We start from the raw sequence: 18760 nt of genomic DNA on the forward strand, positions 1-18760 counted from the left end.
CTGAAGACAGGTGAGGGGCTTCCTGGGATGCTCCCCCTTAGTAGGGAAATCGGTATTCCAGGTCTTCCAGCCTCCACATCTCCTCCAGCCCGATGGACACAGTTCTCTGCTGGGGTTCCTTGCGCCGTACTGTGATCTGGATGGGGTTGTTCTCGGGGAAGCTCTTCAAGTCAGTGGCCACGGTTGCAAACTGAAACAAAACAAAACCCCTCAGAATTCCTTCTTAGGCCTGACCCTGGCTCACCTTTGTCTCTGCCACCCCTTGTTTGTCTGGTAAATGGGATCTTAACCTTACCAACCTGTGTTGACACCAGAAACAGGTACAGAGGCCCGATTCAAACCCGCGCCTCTCCAGTTCTGTGAGGTTTCTAGCCTCAGGGCCGTTTGCCCTTGGGCTGCTTCCCCCGAGCCCCTGCCCACTCCAACCTGTTCCCTTTTCTGTCCCACTTTAGCCTCTCCTCTGTTTCCCTCAATGCTCTTGAGTTCCTCGCCCACCCACAGTCATTGGTACTAAGGTGAAGAACCCCAAAGGCCAATAACTTTGGAATATGAACACTACAGAGAAGAAGACCAAGTATGTTAGTAACCCTTAAACCTCCCAGAAGAAAGCAGTGTGGAATAGATGCTCATTTGCCCAGGCAGAAGGGAAGCCAGCAGGGACTATAGGGGTTCCCAGCCTCCAAAGCCCCTGGTTCAGACTTCTCTCCCCGACCCCTAGGGCTCCTCTTCTCCCAGGGCTCACTCTGTAGGGCTTGCACCACTTCCCCACCCCAGCTGTGTTGGCTGCACGGACAGTGACGCAGTAACTTGTGTCAGCCTTCAGCTCCATCAGCTTGACAGTGGTGCCCAAAATCTCGTTGAAGACCCAGCGGTGATTTTTTGCTTTGGGCAGCTTGTCTCTTGTCTTGTCTGCCTCGTGCAACAGGAGCTGGTAGACGCTGACCTGCTGCTTGGTGAAGGCATAGGTCCAGGAAATCTAAAGGAAGAGAGCCCCCAGGCTTCCTCAGCCCTGGTCTGACCTGTCCTCCCCTCATTCCCCGCTGACTCCCGTGGGTCAGAATGCCCCCTCCCGCCCCCTGCCCTGGAGGGGTGGAGCTGAGGCCTGGCTGGTGGGAGGTGTAAAGCCTTCTAGTGCTAGATGTGGGACCACCAGCCTGTGCATATGCTACTCTGCCTGGGCAGCCCCACCCACCTCAGAGTATGCCTTTGCTCCACAGTCATTTGAGTGGGACCTTAAGAGATCATCTTGTCCTCCTTGCTCATTGCCGATGGGGTTACAGGTTCAGACAGAACAAGTGGCTGGCTCATGGTCACACAGCAATTAAGTGACAGAGCCAAAGTGCAAACCAGTAGCTCCAGAGCCTATACACTTTGTACACCACTGGTTGCCAGGACTGGCTGGGGTCTCCAGGGGTGTTTATAACAATAGATCCCCGGCCCCACTGTCTCCTCTCCGATCTCCCATTTCCATTTTCTCCTCCATCTGGACCAGTGCTTCTCTGGTTTGTATTGGAATACCCTGGAGGACGTGTGAAACACGTCCCCTCTCCACAGTTTCTGATTCATTAGGGGGAAGGTGGAAGGGAGGGAAAGAGAATTTACATTTTTAACAAGCTGCCATATGCTAATGCTGCTGGTGGTCTGGGAACCACGCTTTGAGAAACGCTCCTCTAGGCCAGCCAACAACGGGGCTTCCAGATTCCTCTTCCTAAAATACAACTCAGACTGCATCCACTGCCTGATATTTGCAAAGAGCTGTTCCCTGTTGTTGACAGAAAAATCTATAAAGTGGCCTAACATTGGAGGACCTCTGGAAGATGACCCAGACTGACTAACTTCCCCCTCTGTTGCCCTTCATGTACCCTAAGAGGGTGCTACTCAGCATGTGGTCCATGGGCTACTGCGCCGCCTGGGTATTTGGGTAAATTCTCAGGCCCTACCCCTGACCTGAATCAGAACCTCTAGGGATGAGTCCCAGGACTCTCATTTTCAAAAAGATTATCAGATCTGCAGGCATGTGAAAGTGAGAGGCCCTGGATTAGGACCTGGGTGTTTCCCCCACATGTTTCCACCTGTGAGCCTTTACTCATATCAGCCCTTCCATGAAATGCCTTTTTCCCATTACTAGATGTTTAGATCCTACCTGTGTCCCAGCCAAATGTTACCAAGGCCACCAAGCTTCTTTCTGCACCTGAGAGTAATGTTTCTTTCCCTCTGAATACCTGGTGGGACTTGGTCTGAACTCTTACTAAAGCCTTGAGCCCTTTCAGGCTTGTACTGGGGTTCTTTGCAGACATGCCCTCTTTCCTAACCCATGCACTTGAGGTCAGGATGCAGGTGGTAGGTAGGCTTCTTCATACTCCCCCTGGAGCTCAGCTCAGGGCCTGGCATGTTGGGGGTGGCCCCTAAGCCTTTGCTGAATGCATGAGGCAGGAAACGCACCACAGCTGTGGAATTACTGACTGTGTGTTCATAGATGAAGGGGACCTCTGGCAATTCCATGGTCACAGAGGACTCTGAGGGTGTTGAGGAGGTGTCTGCGTCCACATCAGGGTTGTCAAGGTCCAGCAGGCCGCCAGGAGCAATTTGGGGCTTGGATTGCTGGGGGTGGACCGCCAGGTCCCTCTTTCCTGTGTTCTCAGCCACTGAGGAGATGCTGAGTTTGTCCAGCTCGCCTTCCAGCATCCCTGCAAAGAAGCTGCTGCTGGGTTGGGTCACGACCAATTTGATGGGATTCAACAAAGTGAATGAGCTGGGGGCGATGCTGGTGTCGTCAGAGCTGCATTCGGAATCCTCCGTTGGCATCGGCTTCCTGGAGTGGGAGGGGAGACAGGTGAGCTAGATGAAGGAGGCCATCCCAGCCCATGCAGCCTGGAAGCTTCCAGAGGACAGTCCTTGGCCTGACCAGCATCCCCAGCTGCTTCTGAATAGCTCAGAACATCCTATTGCTCAGTAGCAGTTCATCAGACCTACCAGGGCACTTACTAATGAAACATGCAGATCCGTGGTCCGGTCCCCTGAGCTGGGATGAGACTGGAGAAGCTGCTACAGTATCTTTAATGAGCTACTCAGATGCCTCATGCAAGTGTTCTGGGACCCGCAATTTGAGAAACACTGTTACAACTCTTTTAAGTCCTAGTCTAAAGTGAAGTGCAAACACCCCTGGAAATGACCATAACAATCTACTGGGATACAGGAAAGTATCTAAAAGTATCTAAAATAATAAATGAAGCTTTATTAAGACTTATTTACAATTTAATGTTTAATGATTACCAATTTTTTAAATGATAAATTCTTATTTATTGAAGATATCCAATTAAGATAATAGAGAGGTAATTATCAGGTAAGCATATATGGCACATGATTAAGTTCCAGTAATTCATATTTCTCAATTATACTTTCTGCTAAATCCAGAGCATTAAATTCATGTAGCAGTGGTAGAAAGCATTACTTTTTTTTTTTAATGTCCACCCTCTTGATAAAGCAATTTTCCAATCAGGAACATTTAGTAGTCTTCTTCTACCATTTGAGTATATAATACTCTTGCTAAGAAATCAATCTAGGTCTAGGATATTCAGACTAATTATTTGTAATATATAAATGTGGAATTGCTGACTGTGTTCATAGATGAAGGGGGCCTCTGGCAATTCCATGGTCACAGAGGACTCCGAGGGTGATGAGGAGGTGTCTGCGTCCACATCAGGGTTGTCAAGGTCCAGCAGGCCTTGTGGAATTGCCAAGGTCACCAGAGTAGTTTCATGGGTGTGTGACCTGTGCAGCCCCACACAGCCCCACACATAGAAGGGCTCTGTGCTTATCTTCTATGGTAAATAAATCCAGTGGTTGTACTTGGCTTTTGCTTATCTTTGTGTTGAAATTTTCCATTTTTTTATGACTTGTCCCAAGCACAAAATCCTGAGCAATGGGATACCAGGTAATGAAACAACATTGTATTAGTAGTCTGCTTTGCACTGTTCAGGAGGCAATGGATTGATCTGATCGTTCTTTTTTCTCTCCTGTAGTGTCATTACATATTTCATCAGATAAATTAGCTGTAGTAGGTGTAGTCTGGGGAGTCACAATGTGTCCAAACCCTTGGTAGTGATCCATGGGTGACAGTGACACAGAAGAGGAACAGAGATTGCATCTTATGATGATGATAGCAAGCTTGTATGTTCACTTTGATTTTTATCTCAGGAAAAAATTTTTTCCTAGGAGTCCCATGACAGTCCTTTCCAACATGTCTTACTTGTTCAGAAATATCATCCCTAATATCTGAAGCATCCCACATGGCAAGAAAGGAATCAAAGCATGAACCCTCTTCTGCTTCTTGGACATACGGTTTAGATGAGAAGGTGTAGTGATGAGCAATAGCAGCAAGGAACATCTCAATACAAATAATGAAGTCCTGGAGTCCTGTAGCCACAGCTTCTACAGTTTGCCATTCCCATGTATGCTTTTCAGAAATAACGCCAACTTTTACCAACAAAGTAGTAACTACTGCTTTCCAAAAAGAAACAAAAACCACCAACTTTACACAAATTTGCCAACTGGTTAGATTGGACTCAGTTCTTCTTTCAGGATTTTATAAAACAGCAGAAGACAGTACATGGCAAATAACTGTGACATATTATAACCGAGTATATCCAAGCATTTGAAAAGCTAAAGTTTCCTTCATCATATATATCAAGCAGCAATGGTGGTGAATGGTCTAAAGCTGTGTACTGCAATACACCCAGTTTGCACCTGAAGAGCAATACTTCTCCCGTAGTCCATGGTGGACAGCAACATAAAGGGGGGGAAATGTTTCTGCTCATCTTTGGCTTCAAGGATTAATACCAGATTTGGCTACCAGTTAGATAATTGGTAAGAAATCCCATAAAGTTGTAAATGACATAAGCTTTATAACATTCTCTGCAGGTATCCACATATATTGCAATGCTAGGATATTTCAAAGCTATCCAGCTATCTAAACTATATGGGTACCATCCAAAGAATCCTTATTACTGGTTTCTGTAGTTCAGGTTGTGTATAATGCACTAAATGTTGCAGTATCCCCCAGGGTGATATAGGTATGGTCAACGGCAAAAAGATAACAGCAATAAACAAGCCTTGGTGTGGATTCCAACCTCCAGTTTCTGTAATTCCCACACACATAGGGGAACAGCAACCACTATGGACACCAGGTAGATGACCACCGCTAAAGGTCAAATCCACTGTCTCCAGTTCCTCCAGGTACAAGTGCAAGGCATGTTTCCACATAAATCAGCTCCAGGTAGCAAGGGAAAAGAGCTCAGAGGAGACTGGGGATTGCCCAGAGCTCTGCCCGCACCATAGCCCTGAGAGTGGCGCCGACCAGGACTGGCCTCTAAGGACCCCTCACAGTCCGGTTCTGCCCTGATGCTACCTGCCCATGGGCGGTTGAGCTGGGAGCCCGCGCTCTTTTTCTCCTGGGCGTCTCTTCACCTGATTTTACCAAAAGCCTGGAGGTGAGGAATCAAACCCACCAGCCTGCTGGATTTCCTAACGATTACCAATTTATACAGATTCTATAACATTTAACTATATAGCATGTAAAATTAACAGTAATATAAAATATAAATATGTATATTTGGGGTGACTGCTCAAAACTCTTTCCTTCCATTCTAATTTTGTTAAATTATAAAAATTTTAGACATACACAAAGATACCAATATATTAATGGGGATGTAATGTACAGCATGGTGACTAGTTTATAATACTGTATGTGTATTTGACAGCTATTAAAAGAGTAGATCCTAAAAGTTCTATGACAAAAAACTTGTAACTGTGTGGTGATGGATCTTAACGTAATGCAGTATATACACATATCAAATAATTATGGTGCATATCTTAAACTAATGTAATGCTGTATGTACATCAGTTATATCTCAAAAATGGAAAAAAATAAAATGAACATATGATAAAGTGAGGAAAAACTATTTTATGCTTCCATTTAGCCACCATCCAGTTTCAGAACTAAAGCCTCATCAGTACAAACTAAAACTCCCTGCACACTTCTCTCCCCCGCCTCACTCCTCATCCTCCCAGAGATAACCAGTACAGTACATTTTAACATTTGTTTATTATTACATGTATGTTGTTACAGATTTGTTATATATGTATGTTCTCCCCAAGCAACATCTACTTTGCATATTTAAAATTTTTATATAAATAAATGGTATTCAATACCTGTCAGCAGCTTGCTTTTTCATTAACATGTTTTCTAGATTCATCTGTATTGATACATAGGAGCTCGGGTTCAGCTATTTTAACTGTTGTGTGGTTTTACATTATGTAGATATTTGGATTGTTAGCAATCCTTGGCTATTACAGAGAAAAACTTAGTGCATGTTTCTCCACTATTTAAAATTTTTTTACCGATGAAGTGCAGAATCCAAAAAGTTTGGTTTTCAAATCTTTTTTTAACTTGACCCAAAGAAAGAAATACATATTCCATGGCCACCTAGTATACTCATACATACACATAAAACTAAAACATGTTTCACAAACCAGTGATTTATGTGTGATGTGCTCTGGAACTTTCTCTTACTTTGTTTTTATAATACTGGTCCTTGCTAACTAGAATGAGTTCCTGACCCATTCATAGGTTACTACCTGCAGTCTGAAGAGCAGTGTTCTAGAAAGAGTAATCACAGAGCCTTTGGGGGTTAAACACCTTAACAAGGTCGCATGATGAGTTGTGACAGAGCTGGAAGTAGAACCCGGACCTCCGGGGCCCTATGCCTTCCCCATGCTATGCAGCTCCCATCTCCCCTGGCTGCTGCGGACATGTTCAGTAACAGACACCCCTGGATCCCTCACTCAAGGCCACCTCTGGCCTCATGGTTGATTAATGGACAAAATTTTTTCCTCCATGAGCGCTGGTCCCCCATCAACCTCCTGAGAATTCCTCATCAGCCCAAACATCCTATGCCAGCCTTAGTGGATATTTGGAATAGTTAATTCCCCCACCAAGGTCCTTTGTAGGCTGAAGACATATTGAAGACATATGTATGACATATTGATGTCATTTATATGTCATATTGTCCTGATGTATCAGATTTGCTATAGACACCGGTGTTGAAGTGGGCATGGAAGGCAGGTAGACAATGGGCTACGTGCTGGACAAAAACTTTCTGGTCTTCATAACAGCCCTGTTGGATGGGTGTTAGCCCCATGTAAATGACTGGGAGTCCCTGATCTTAACTCGTCTATGGCCATATGTCTAAGTGGTATAACTTGGATTTGGACTTGGACTCGTAACCCAAGACTTTCCAACCATATCACGAAGTTGCCTATAAGCATCTATCCCTGTAGCAATGCTTACTTATAGGTCCCTTAAGGAATGGACGCCATATCCCTTTTAAATAATCAGGACCAGCTACATTGTTCATGGGGCCTCTTCAAAAATTATTAAGCATTTCAAGACAGTGATAGCAGAACATTAAGCACAGAGCCCTTCTATGTGTGGGGCTGCACAGGTCACACACCCATGAAACTATTCTGCAGGTAATTCCCTCAGCCCACATCAACCTGTATCATCACCCCTTTGCTGGCTAACTCCTTCCCTTCCCAAGAGAGTCGGCTCAGATACCACCTCCTCCAAGAAGTCTCCCTTAACTGTACTCCCTCCCAAGCTATACTAAGCCCCTTCTGGTTCCTCAAGGTGTCCTGTCACAGCACAGACCATGCCGTACTCTCGATTCTTATCAGACAGCCCCTGCAACACCCTCCCCCCCCCCCAGGGGGCTCCTGAAGGCAGGGGCTGTGCTTTCCAACCCTGCATTCCTAGAACTTAACACTGGGTCAGACATCTTGCAAGGAGCTGTGTTCAGAGCTGTAGAATGAAGAGAAGGGAGCCCAGTATCACTGAGGAGGAAAAGGAACAGTAAACCTTCAGACCTGAAGGCAGGCAGTTGGGGGAGCACAATCAGGCAGGCAAAGGCACCAAAAGGGGGGATTGAGGAAGAGGAGCCACAGGGGAGTGGAACGGGGCAGGGGTGTGTGTGGGGAGTAACTGGATGGGGAACACGGCCAAAAATTCTCTGGCTAATCCCAGAAGGCCTCCTGAGAGGGAGGCCTACATGCCTCGCAGAACTGATTCAGGGTCAGGAATTGGCACAGCGTGCATGGGTGTTGTTCTCTGGGACTCCAGGGTTCTGTCTGGGACAGGTCAAGGAAGCACGGCCTCTTCAAGCCCCTCTCCCCACCCGCAGCTCCAGCCTTACAAAGAAGGAAAGGCCTGGACTGTCTTACAGTAGGTCGATGGTATCTTCCTCCAGGAAGTTAACCAAACTGCCCCTTGAAGAAAGTGGGAGTCCTTTGGTAGTGACAGTCCTGTTCATAGACTTGGGGTTGGGAAAGGGCTTCAACATTTGATTGAGTGCATTCAAAACGTGGAGGGTTTCCTTCTTCAGCATGGCCTCCTCCCCGTCTCCCACTTTACAGAGTGCCTCTGACGCCATCTGGTTAAGTTTGGGACCACAGCCGTTACCATGCAGGAGAGCCAAGCTGACAGGAAGTAGAGAGAAACTGGGGACTAGGGGCAGGGGACCCACCCTTAGTTTGGGTGGGATTGGTATGCAATGAACTGACTTCATAATCATCACAGAGTAACAATCAGGGGCCAGCCTCCTCCTTGGTCTGGGGCTGCTGCTGCTCAGGGCCCCTGTCAGGAGTGGGGTAGAGCCAAGGAACAGGACACATCACCCCTGGGCCACTCCCAGATTGAATGCTCTGTGGTTACAGCAGCTCTGCCCTTCTCTGAAGGTCTCAAATGCTTACACCTGTTCTCTTCAGAGCTGCCCCGGGAAGGATAAAGATGGTAAGAGAAAGGTACCTGCACATGGAGGGAGGTGCCTGGGGCCCTGTGAGTGGGAGACTTGTCTATAGAATGCTGAGGGTCTATATCCAGAAATTCCACGCAGCAAACCCATTACGTCCAGTCGTGTAGGCACAGGGAAAGCCCAGATGGTCCGTGGGGTTCCCAACTCACATGCACCCAGGTTTTACTGCTAGAATTCTAAATGTGATACACCAGCACCCCATCTGTCTTCAGGTGTGGAGTGCTGCGGAGGGACACAGAAATGGGTCAGACATTGTTTCTGCTCTCGAGGAAACCACTTTGCAGGAGGAAGACATTCACAGAACTTGCAGGATGGGAAGAGAAGCTGTTAAAACAGCACTGGCTTTGCACTTATATGTGGACTTGTCCACTCTAAGTCCAGCTCTGCACTTACAGGCTGTGTGACATTCCACAAATGACTTCCTCTCACTGAGTCTCAGTTTTCTCGTCTGTGAAACAGGAATAAAAATAGCACCTATCTCATTAGATTGTGAGGAGACAACTCTATAAGGTTGTTTAACTTCTTCCAGAGCATGAGGCAAAGCAAAAGACATTTTAAAATACAAATCATATTTTTTTGTGTTCTATGTAGTCAGGTTTTCATTAAAATTTTTTTTCTTGGTAAAATAGGCAGATGTCCCCCTGTGTTCTGCTGCTGCTTAGCACCCATCATACAATCTAGTCATCTGACTTGATTCCAGTTCACTTCCTTCCCCTCACTAACACGTAGGGCTATGGGCATAGGGATGGCCGGTCTTGAACTTTCTGGCCCAGTCCCAGGACAGGCTGTGCGTGTTCGGGGAAGAGAGTGGAGGTGCATGCGGGCGCGGGGCGGCGTGGGGCGTGAGGCCGAGTGAGCCCGCGGAGCGCGGGGTTCTGCCGACAGGGCCCGGAGGCCGCGCTGCGGGACCGGCTCCTGCCCACCCCCACCTCTGTCCCAAGCGCCGGATCTCAGGAGGCCGCGGTTGCGCCGTACGCGGCCAGCGGGTGGCGCTGCAGGCCAGTCCCTGGAACCTGGAAGCCGGAAGCCGCGGCGCGGCCCGAGGGGGCGGGCCCGGGGCGCAGGACACCCAGCGTGACCCGCCCCCAAGCGCCACCGCCTCTCCCGCTGCCTCCAGGAAGGAGGGGGCCCCGCGGATGCCCACGGGGCGAGCAGCCCAGATGCTGGCGCGGCCCTGGGCCCCCAGGGAACATGGGCGTGCTCAGGGCTGGACCGTGCCCGGGCCTTACCCCGGACACGGTCCAGCTTCTGAAGACCCGCGGACTCAGAACAGGTGACCGCGTGTGCGCGCCACCCAGCTGGGCACGCGGCGGAGGCCGGCCTCTCTGCCCTGGCACGCCCGCGAGAGGGGCCATTCCCCTCCCTCCTGTGCCCCACACCATTCTGGAGAGGCTCGGGGAGGTGGGAGTGGGGCCGCCCAGGCCCCAGGAACCCCTAATGTGCTCCAGGCACCACCAAGGCCCTGAGGCTGTTATGTCAAGAAGGCCTCCTGAAACTAACATTTTCCAGATGAGAAAAGCTGTCTCCCCATTTTCCAGATGTGAAAAGGCCAAGTATGGGAAGCCCCGGGCCTCCCTTCCTGCCAATCAACCACGTGTTTTGTTTTCAGTGGTGGACCTGGTTTCTGCAGACCTGGAGGAGGTAGCCCAGAAATGTGGTTTGTCTTACAAGGTAAAGCTGACAATCTCCATGCTCCAAACCTGGGTGTCTCCGAAGACCCATCCCTGAGCAAAGGGTTCCCAGGACGATTGGAGGGGACGGTGGGACCCTGGGATGCCGCTTCTCTTGGCCCCTCGTTGCCGAGGCTCTGGGCTGTTTGTGCTGAAGTGCCCTGGGCCCCATCCTGATTTGCCTCTGCCCTGTCCCCAGGCTCTGGTTGCCCTGAGGCGGGTGCTGCTGGCCCAGTTCTCGGCTTTCCCCTTCAATGGCGCTGATCTCTATGAGGAACTGAAGACCTCCACTGCCATCTTGTCCACAGGCCTTGGAAGGTTTGTTTGTGTGCTTGGGGCAGAAGGTGTGCTGGGCTTTCGATTCTTGAGTCTAGAAAGGCTGGGTTTTTCCAGCAGTGGTGAGGGCGGCATGGATGGACGGTCAGGACTAAGGACTTTGCTTCCGTTATAATAGTTTCTCTACCCAGCACTGCTAGCATATTGGGAGTGTAATTGTTTGGTGTGTGTGGGGTTGGGGCGGAGTGGGGTAGGGGAGTGGCTGCATCCTATCTGCTAAAAGCCAGGAGCCCCTCCCTGCTCCCCATGCCATGATAATCCAGAATGTCTCCAGACATTTCCAAATGGCCCCCAGGGGGCAAAATGGCCCCTGGTTGAGAACCACTATCTTGTAACTATATCAGCATATCAGAGCAACTCTTCTCTGGCTCTCCCATTTCATTTAAGATAGGGCAAGAGAGACCACGGCAGGTCTAATATTTATTGAGTGCCTACTATGTGCCAGTCATTGATTATAGGTTATGAAATCTCTTCAGTGACCCGGTGAGTTAGTGATTATGAACCTGACTTCAGTTGAGCCTAGGAGTGGGGCAGAGGTGGGACTCAAGCCCCTGGTACTTGACCAGAAACTTGGCTCATTCCACCCCCACCCCCGCCTCCCCCCTCTCCCCGCACACCACAGGAGGGACAAGAGAGCTTCTGTAAAGGAGGAGTTTTCGTTCTGCTGTGTTTGGAGAGGGAAGGAGTTGGAAGATAACAGTCAGCTTCTGGCTAAGAGAGTCTGACCTCTTTCCTGCCCTGTTCAGAATCTGATGACGAACTTGGCCACCACAAAGGTCTTTGGACTGTTTGGCCCTTGCTGCTTCCATAACGTGTTTTCTTGGCGAAGTTCCTGTGGCCTGGTTCTTGTTCCCCCTGGCTGGGGGACCAGGTGTGTTATCATCAAACACTGACTGCTCACTCACTGGGTGCTCAGTGCGAGGTTTGTCCTGAATGCCTACCGGGTGCAAGACAGAAAGAAGCAGATGACATGTGAAGGAGGGGGGGCAAGGCTCCTGCATGTAAGCAGTGTGGGGTCTAGTGGGCAGAGATGAGCAGGTGCACCCAAGAGAGGTGTAAGCATGGGTGGAGGCAGCGTAAGGAGGGAGTGATTAACAGGAAGCAGACTTAGCCTTTGGGCTCAGGGACGGTGTAAAACCTACAGAGGCAGAGGAAGCATTTAGGGAGCAGTGAAGTGGTGAACCAGCAGGATTGCAGCGGCAGTGGGTCACTGCACGGGAGACCAGGGTAGTTCAGGAAAGCTCCCAGAAGGGGGCAGGCCTTGGGCATTGAGGCACAGATGGGCTTACCAAGAACCAGGCACGGGGCATGAAATTCATGGGACATTATTTCGTTTGTTCTTCACAACCACCAGTGAATGCATTATGATTAAAATTACTTCTATAGATGAGGAAACTGAGGCTCAGTCTAAGTGAGCCTAGCTAGTGAGTGGCAGACCAGGCGCTTGAGGTCAAGCCTGTCACACTCCTAAGTCTAAGATCTAACTAGCTCATCTGCCCTTTTGCCTCCCTCCAGGTGGGAGGCTGCATTGTGAAAGCAGAGGCGTAGGCAGTGGGGTAGAAGTGTGCAGGGTGAATGGGACCAGGGAAGCTTGCGAGAGGAAGGCCATGCGGGGGTCTGATCTAGAGCAGGTGACAGTGGGAGAAGTGCTGAAGAAGAGACATGGCAAGCCTTCCACCAGATGGGACAGAGGCATGAAGGATCAAAGATGACTTGCTAGGTTTCTAGCCTTGTTCAGAGTGCTCTGTGGACAATTAATGGATGTAACTTTAAAAAGGCAACGGAGTTCTGGAGTCAAAAATTTGGGACATGCTTCATTAACCCAAATACAACAAAAATTCTTTGTTGCAGTTCTTCTCAGAGCTTGTAGTGCGCTAAGGTGCTTGAGTGAATCCTTACAAGGACAAGAGCATGCAGTGTACCGCAAAAGCTGTAATGACTGGGGGAGAGTGGTGGTTTCTCGGAGGCCAGAGTTGTAGCTTATTCCTCTCTAAAATGTCCCTCATTTTAGAATAAGGCCTTCAGGCGGTGTTTGAATGAATAGCTTAAAAGAGACAAAATCCAGTTCAGAGGGAATGGTGGAGGATAAATCCCAGAAATCACTTGTGTTCAGAACAAGTTGTAAAACCCAAGTTTATTGAAGTATACTGTTCCACAAGGCTGGCAGAGGGGGTCCCTTTCCAGTCTCCCCAAGTCGGCGAGCCGAGTTAGAGGGGATTGGTTGGAAGGTCCACTAGGGCAGTAGGAGACGTGGAATGAGAACACATGAGAAATCTGCTGGCAGGTGGGTCTGGGGATTCTTTGTGCAGTGATGTTCACAGCCAGGACTGTGGCTGGCTCCCGTGGCAGTGACAGCCTCTCTCACTCACTCCTCTGGTGGCCTGAATACGCAGGCAGGACTGAGAATTACTGGCCTAGCCTAGTTTTCAGGCATGAATGTGAACCCACACCACCTGGCTGTCCTGTTGGAACTCAGATGCCGTTTCTACCCCAGCATTCTGGTTCAGTAGGTGAGGTATGGGGCCTGAGAGTTTGTGTTCTGAACCAGTTCCCACATGGTGCTGAGGCTGCTGATCTCGGGACCACACTGGGAACCACGCTGTGATAGAACTGGGGGCTCTGTGATCCCAGGGGGAGGGAGGGGAGCCAGGAGTGGCAGAGACTGGATGCTTTTTAAACAGATGCTTGTTCAACAGAGACAGGGTGAATTCAATTATGCCAAAGCCACAGGGCTGGAGGTAAGCAGAGCTTTTTGACTGGATGGGACCTGTGGGTCCATGTATGTTTGTAGAAAGTCATGGGGTCGCTGGAATCTAAATCAATGGGGTGCTTGCTGAGGTGCTGCTTGGCCTATACAGATGGCTTGTGGGAGGTCTTCACGAACCACTGCAGAGGACTGGAGCCTGTGAAGGTGAGTGCAGTGTTAGAAAAGGGATGCGTGGGGTCAGGATGCAGAGCTGTTGGCACAGGCTGTGCTGTAGAAGAAGCTACAGGCAGTTCACACAGGGTGGGTAGGGATCTGTTCCATGGTTCAAGGGGAGAATTAGGAATCTGGAATTCCTGGATTAGGAATTGGCCACGTCTTGAGTTTATTCCAAGGTTTCCACAGCTGGAGTGTTGACAATATAGGGACTAAATAGCACCATTCTATCACTTATTTCTCTGGGAACATTTATTGTGCATCAGCTGTGCTGCAGACTCTGGGTCAGTGTTGGGGATGTAACAGTGAACAAAGCCCAGCTCTTGCCCCAGGGTGCTCTGAGCCAAATGGGAAGACAGATAACAACAAGCAAACAGAAAATAATCACAAACTCCTAGAACTAATAAGTGAATTCGGCAACGTCGCAGGATACAAGATCAACACATAAAAATCAATTCTATATCCTGAAAATGAACATTTGGAAACGGAAATCAAAAACACAGTACCATTAACAATTGTTTCAAAGAAAATGAAATACTTCCAAGTTTAAATCTAACAAGGCAGGTATAGGATCTGTATGCTGAAAATTAGAAATTGCTGATGAAAGAAATCAAAGACAACCTAAATAAATGGAGAGACAAACTGTTCATGGATTGGGAAACTCAACATAGTAAAGATGTCACTTTTCCACAAATTGATCTATGTTAATTCCTACCAAAATCTCAGCAAGGTTTTTTGTACAAATAGGTTTATTCTAATAATTATGTGGGAAAGCCAGTGACCTAGAATAGCTAAAACAATTTTGGAAAAAAAAGGATAAAGTTGGAGGAATCACTCACTAAATGTTAAAGTCTTGCTGTATGACCATAGTAAATCAAGGCAAGTGTGGTATTGGCAAACAGACACACAGATCAATGGTTTGGGATAGAGAACCCAGAAAGAGTCCCACAAATATGTCCAACCGATTTTTGATAAAGGTTCAAAAACACTTATCAAAGAAGGAGGAGGGATATAGCCTTTTGAACAAATGGTGTTGGAGGTATTGGACATCATACATAGTAAGTAAACCTAACATAAACTGCCCACCTTATACAAAAATTGAAACTGGATCATGGACTTAATGTAAAATGTAAAACTATCAAGCTAGGCAAAGAATTCTTGACACCAAAAGTATAATCAATAAAAATACCAATGTATTATTTAATTAAATGAAATCAAAATTGAAAACTAATTAAAAACATTTGCTTTATAAAAAGAAGATGAAAAGACAAGCTATAGAGTGGGGAAAATACTTGCAAACCACCATCTCAGCAAAAGACTTGAGTCTAGAATATGTAAAGAATTCTTAAAACTCAACAATAAAACAAACATTCTAGTTAGAAAATAGGCAAAAGACATGAACAGACATTTCCCCAGAGAGGATATACAGATGGAAAATAATCACATGAAAAGATGTTGAACACAATATCAGGGACATGCATTATTAAAACCATGAGATAGAGGGGTGCAAGATGGCAGCAAGAGTTGGGCAATGGAAATCTCCCAAAACCATATATATTTTTGAAAATACAACAAATACAACTATTCCTAAAAGAGAGACCAGAAGATACAGTACAATAGCCAGACTACATATACATGTGGAACTCAGCATCTCACAAAGGGGGTAAGATACAAAGCCATGACCCAGCAGAACCCGAGCACTCCCTCCACCCCAGCTCACTGGAAGAAGGAGAAGGGTTGGAGTGGAAGCATGGGACTGCTAAATTACCAGCCCTAGTAATCTGCACCGGGAACACAGACACACATTGCATGGTGTACTGGATATTAGAGAAACAGAAAAGTAAAATCCGAGACACAGACGGCGAGTGGATCCCCACAGCCAGCTCCCTTTGGACAAAAGAAAGACGGGTGCTTTTTAAAAGTCTTAAAGGGACAAGGGCTCAACAGCTGAACAAAATCATCCCAGCACACTCAGCCCAACAGGCTGGGAATCTTGAGGAACTTTGGGCCCCTTAGTCCCCTGGGGGGTAAAGCAGCCTCAAAGCCCCTTGCGGCAATAAGCAGCCTGCCATTCATTCCCCCCGGCCAGCACTGCAAGCAGACCGGTGGCCCTGCCCACAACAACCACACAGTCTCCTCCCAGCGCGCAGCTAACTGGGACAGATGGAGGAAGCCAGAGCAAGGTCCGGAAGGCATGAAGGGGTGCCGTTCTTGTAGGAGAACACACCCAGTGTGTCTGCCAACCCCCACAGTGAGCTGGGCTTTTCTGAGGGCTGCCCCGCCACAGCAGCTCAGGAGATTGTCCGAGAGTCTGCTCCTGGTGTGCGGGTAACCGGCACAGGCAGCGGAAGCAGGGGCAAGTTCCAGAAGGCACGAAGGGGCACCGTTCTCACAGAAGAACACATCTGGAGCACCTGCAACCCCCCGCAGTGCGCTAGGCTATCCCGAGGGCCACTCTGCCCACGGCAGCTCAGAAGATTATCCCAGAGACTGCTCCTGGTGTGGGGGTAGATGGTACAGGCAGTGGGGAAGGGCAAGGCGACCAACAAGCAGGAAAGGATTTTGTTCTCCCAGCTGACACATGCACCACCTGCTTGTGACCACGTCTATAATCATGAAAAGGCAGAAGAATCTGGTCCAGTCAAAAATCACTCAGACAACCCCAGAGAGAGGGGTCTGGTGAGACAGATATAACAAATCTTCCTGAAAAGGAATTCAAAATAAAAGTCATTTCCATACTAATGGACCTGCAGAGAAATATGCAAGAGCTAAGGGATGAAGTCCAGAGGGAGATAACAAAAATGAAACAATTGATAGGTCTTAAGAGAAGACTGGACGAGGTGCAAGAGACTGTTAATGGAATAAAAATCAGAGAACAGGAATACAGAGAAGCTGAGGCAAAGAGAGATAAAAGGATATCTAGGAATGAAAGAATATTAGGAGAACTGTGTGACCAATCCAAATGCAACAACACTCACATTATAGGAGTACCAGAAGAAGAGGAGAGAGAAAAAGGGAGAGAAAATGTCTTTGAAGAAATAATTGCTGAAAACTTACCAAGCTGGGGAAGGAAATAGTCTCTCAGACTGCAGAAGTCCACAGATCTCCCAACACAAGGGACCCAATGAGGACAACACCAAGACATGTAATAATTAAAATGACAAAGATCAAAGACAAGGACAGAGTATTAAAGGCAGCCAGAGAGAGAAAAAAGATCACCTACAAAGGAAAACCCATCAGGTTATCATCAGACTTCTCAACAGAAACCATACAGACCAGAAGAGAATGGAATGATATATTTAATGCAATGAAGCAGAAGGGCCTTGAACCAAGAATACTGTATCCAGCACAATTATAATTTAAATTTGAAGGAGGGATTAAACAATTTCCAGACAAGCAAAAGTTGAGGGAATTTGCCTCCCACAAACCACCTCTACAGGATATTTTTAAGGGACTGTTCTAGATGGAAGCACTCCTAAGGCTAAATAGATGTCACCAGAGAAAATAAAACCACAGCAAAGAAAGCAGACCAACCAAATACTAACTAAAGGCAAAAAATAAAATCAACTATCCACAAAAGCAGTCAAAGGAAACACAAAACAGTACAGAATAAAACACCTAACATATAAAGAATGGAGGAGGAGGAATAAGAAGGGAGAGAAATAAAGAATCATCAGACTGTGTTTATAATAGCTTAATAAGAGAGTTAAGTCAAAATGGTTAGATAGTAAAGAAGCTATCCTTGAACCTTTGGTAACCAAGAATCCAAAGTCTGCAATGGCAATAAGTACATATCTATCGATAATAACCCTAAACGTAAATGGAGTGAATTCGTCAATCAAAAGACACAGAGTAATAGAATGGATAAAAAAGCAAGAACCATCTACATGCTGCTTACAAGAGACTCACCTCAAACCCGAAGATATACATAGACTAAAAGTCAAGGGATGGAAAAAGATATTTCATGCAAACAATAGGTAGAAAAAAGGTGTTGCAGTACTTGTATCAGACAAAATAGACTTCAAAACAAAGAAAGTAACGAGATAAAGAAGGACATTACATAATGATAAATGGGGCAGTCCAACAAGAGGATGTTACTATTATAAATATATGCACCCAACACAGGAGCACTGACATATGTGAAAGAAATACTAACAAAATTAAAGGAGGAAATAGAATGCAATGCATTCATTTTAGGAGACTTCAACACACCATTCATTCCAAAGGACAGATCAACCAGACAGGAAATAAGGACACAGAGGCACTGAACAACACACTAGAACAGATGGACCTAACAGACATCTATAGAACTCTACACCCAAGAGCAGCAGGATACACATTCTTCTCAAGTGCACATGGAACATTTTCCAGAATAGACCACATACTAGGCCACAAAAACAACCTCAGCAAATTAAAAAAGATTGAAATTCTACCAACCAACTTCTCAGATCACAAAAGTATAAAACTAAAAATAAATTGTACAAAGAAAAACAAAAAGGCTCACAAAGACATGGAGGCTTCACAACATGATCCTAAATAATCAATGGATCAATGACCAAATTACAACAGAGATTGAACAATTTATGGAGACAAATGAAAACAACAACACAAAGCCCCAACTTCTGTGGGACGCAGGGAAGCCTGTGCTAAGAGAGAAGTATATGGCAATACAGGCCTACCTCAGGAAAGGAGAAGAATCCCAAATGAACAGTCTAAACTCACAATTAACGAAACTAGAAAAGGAAGAAGAAATGAGGCCCAAAGTTAATGGAAGGAAGGACATAATAAAGATCAGAGCAGAAATAAATAAAATCAAGAAGAATAAAACAACAGAAAGAATCAATGAAAGCAAGAGCTGGTTCTTTGAGCAAAAAGAAACAAAATAGATAAACCCCTAGCCAAATTTCTCAAGAAAAAAAGAGTCTACACACATAATCAGAAATGAGAAAGGAAAAATCACTACAGAC

General features: G+C 46.8%; 2 protein-coding genes across 2 annotated transcripts in view; one reads left to right on the top strand and one right to left on the bottom strand.

Moving 5' to 3' along the window:
• Positions 1 to 26: 26 nt before the first annotated feature.
• Positions 27 to 9720, bottom strand: FNDC8 (fibronectin type III domain containing 8). The gene is made up of 4 exons (XM_017644063.3): positions 8278 to 9720; positions 2443 to 2812; positions 743 to 976; positions 27 to 190 (listed from the first exon to the last, which is right to left on the bottom strand). The coding sequence occupies exons 1-4, from the start codon at positions 8625 to 8627 to the stop codon at positions 38 to 40; spliced, it is 1107 nt and encodes a 368-aa protein (XP_017499552.3). The 5' UTR covers positions 8628 to 9720; the 3' UTR covers positions 27 to 37.
• LOC140849082 (DNA repair protein RAD51 homolog 4-like) overlaps positions 9720 to 18760 on the top strand; it is a 30593-nt gene continuing 21552 nt past the window's right edge. The window contains exons 1-3 of the mRNA XM_073235248.1: positions 9720 to 10140; positions 10477 to 10538; positions 10737 to 10855. Of these exons, the coding sequence (XP_073091349.1) occupies positions 10059 to 10140; positions 10477 to 10538; positions 10737 to 10855 (263 nt within the window). The 5' untranslated portion in view covers positions 9720 to 10058. The remainder of the gene's footprint in view (positions 10141 to 10476; positions 10539 to 10736; positions 10856 to 18760) is intronic.

Source organism: Manis javanica, chromosome 4 (assembly GCF_040802235.1).
Source record: "Manis javanica isolate MJ-LG chromosome 4, MJ_LKY, whole genome shotgun sequence".
Lineage (NCBI taxonomy): Eukaryota > Metazoa > Chordata > Mammalia > Pholidota > Manidae > Manis > Manis javanica.

Bases quoted from the DNA above. Each gene is read 5' to 3' on its own strand.
- FNDC8 (XM_017644063.3), bottom strand. From the start codon at position 8,627: ATGATTATGAAGTCAGTTCATTGCATACCAATCCCACCCAAACTAAGG. The intron at 977-2,442 runs GTGCGTTTCCTG...CTCTTCCTTTAG, and splicing joins TCAGTAATTCCACAGCTGTG to ATTTCCTGGACCTATGCCTT. The intron at 191-742 runs GTGAGCCCTGGG...GTTTTGTTTCAG, and splicing joins AGTGGTGCAAGCCCTACAGA to TTTGCAACCGTGGCCACTGA.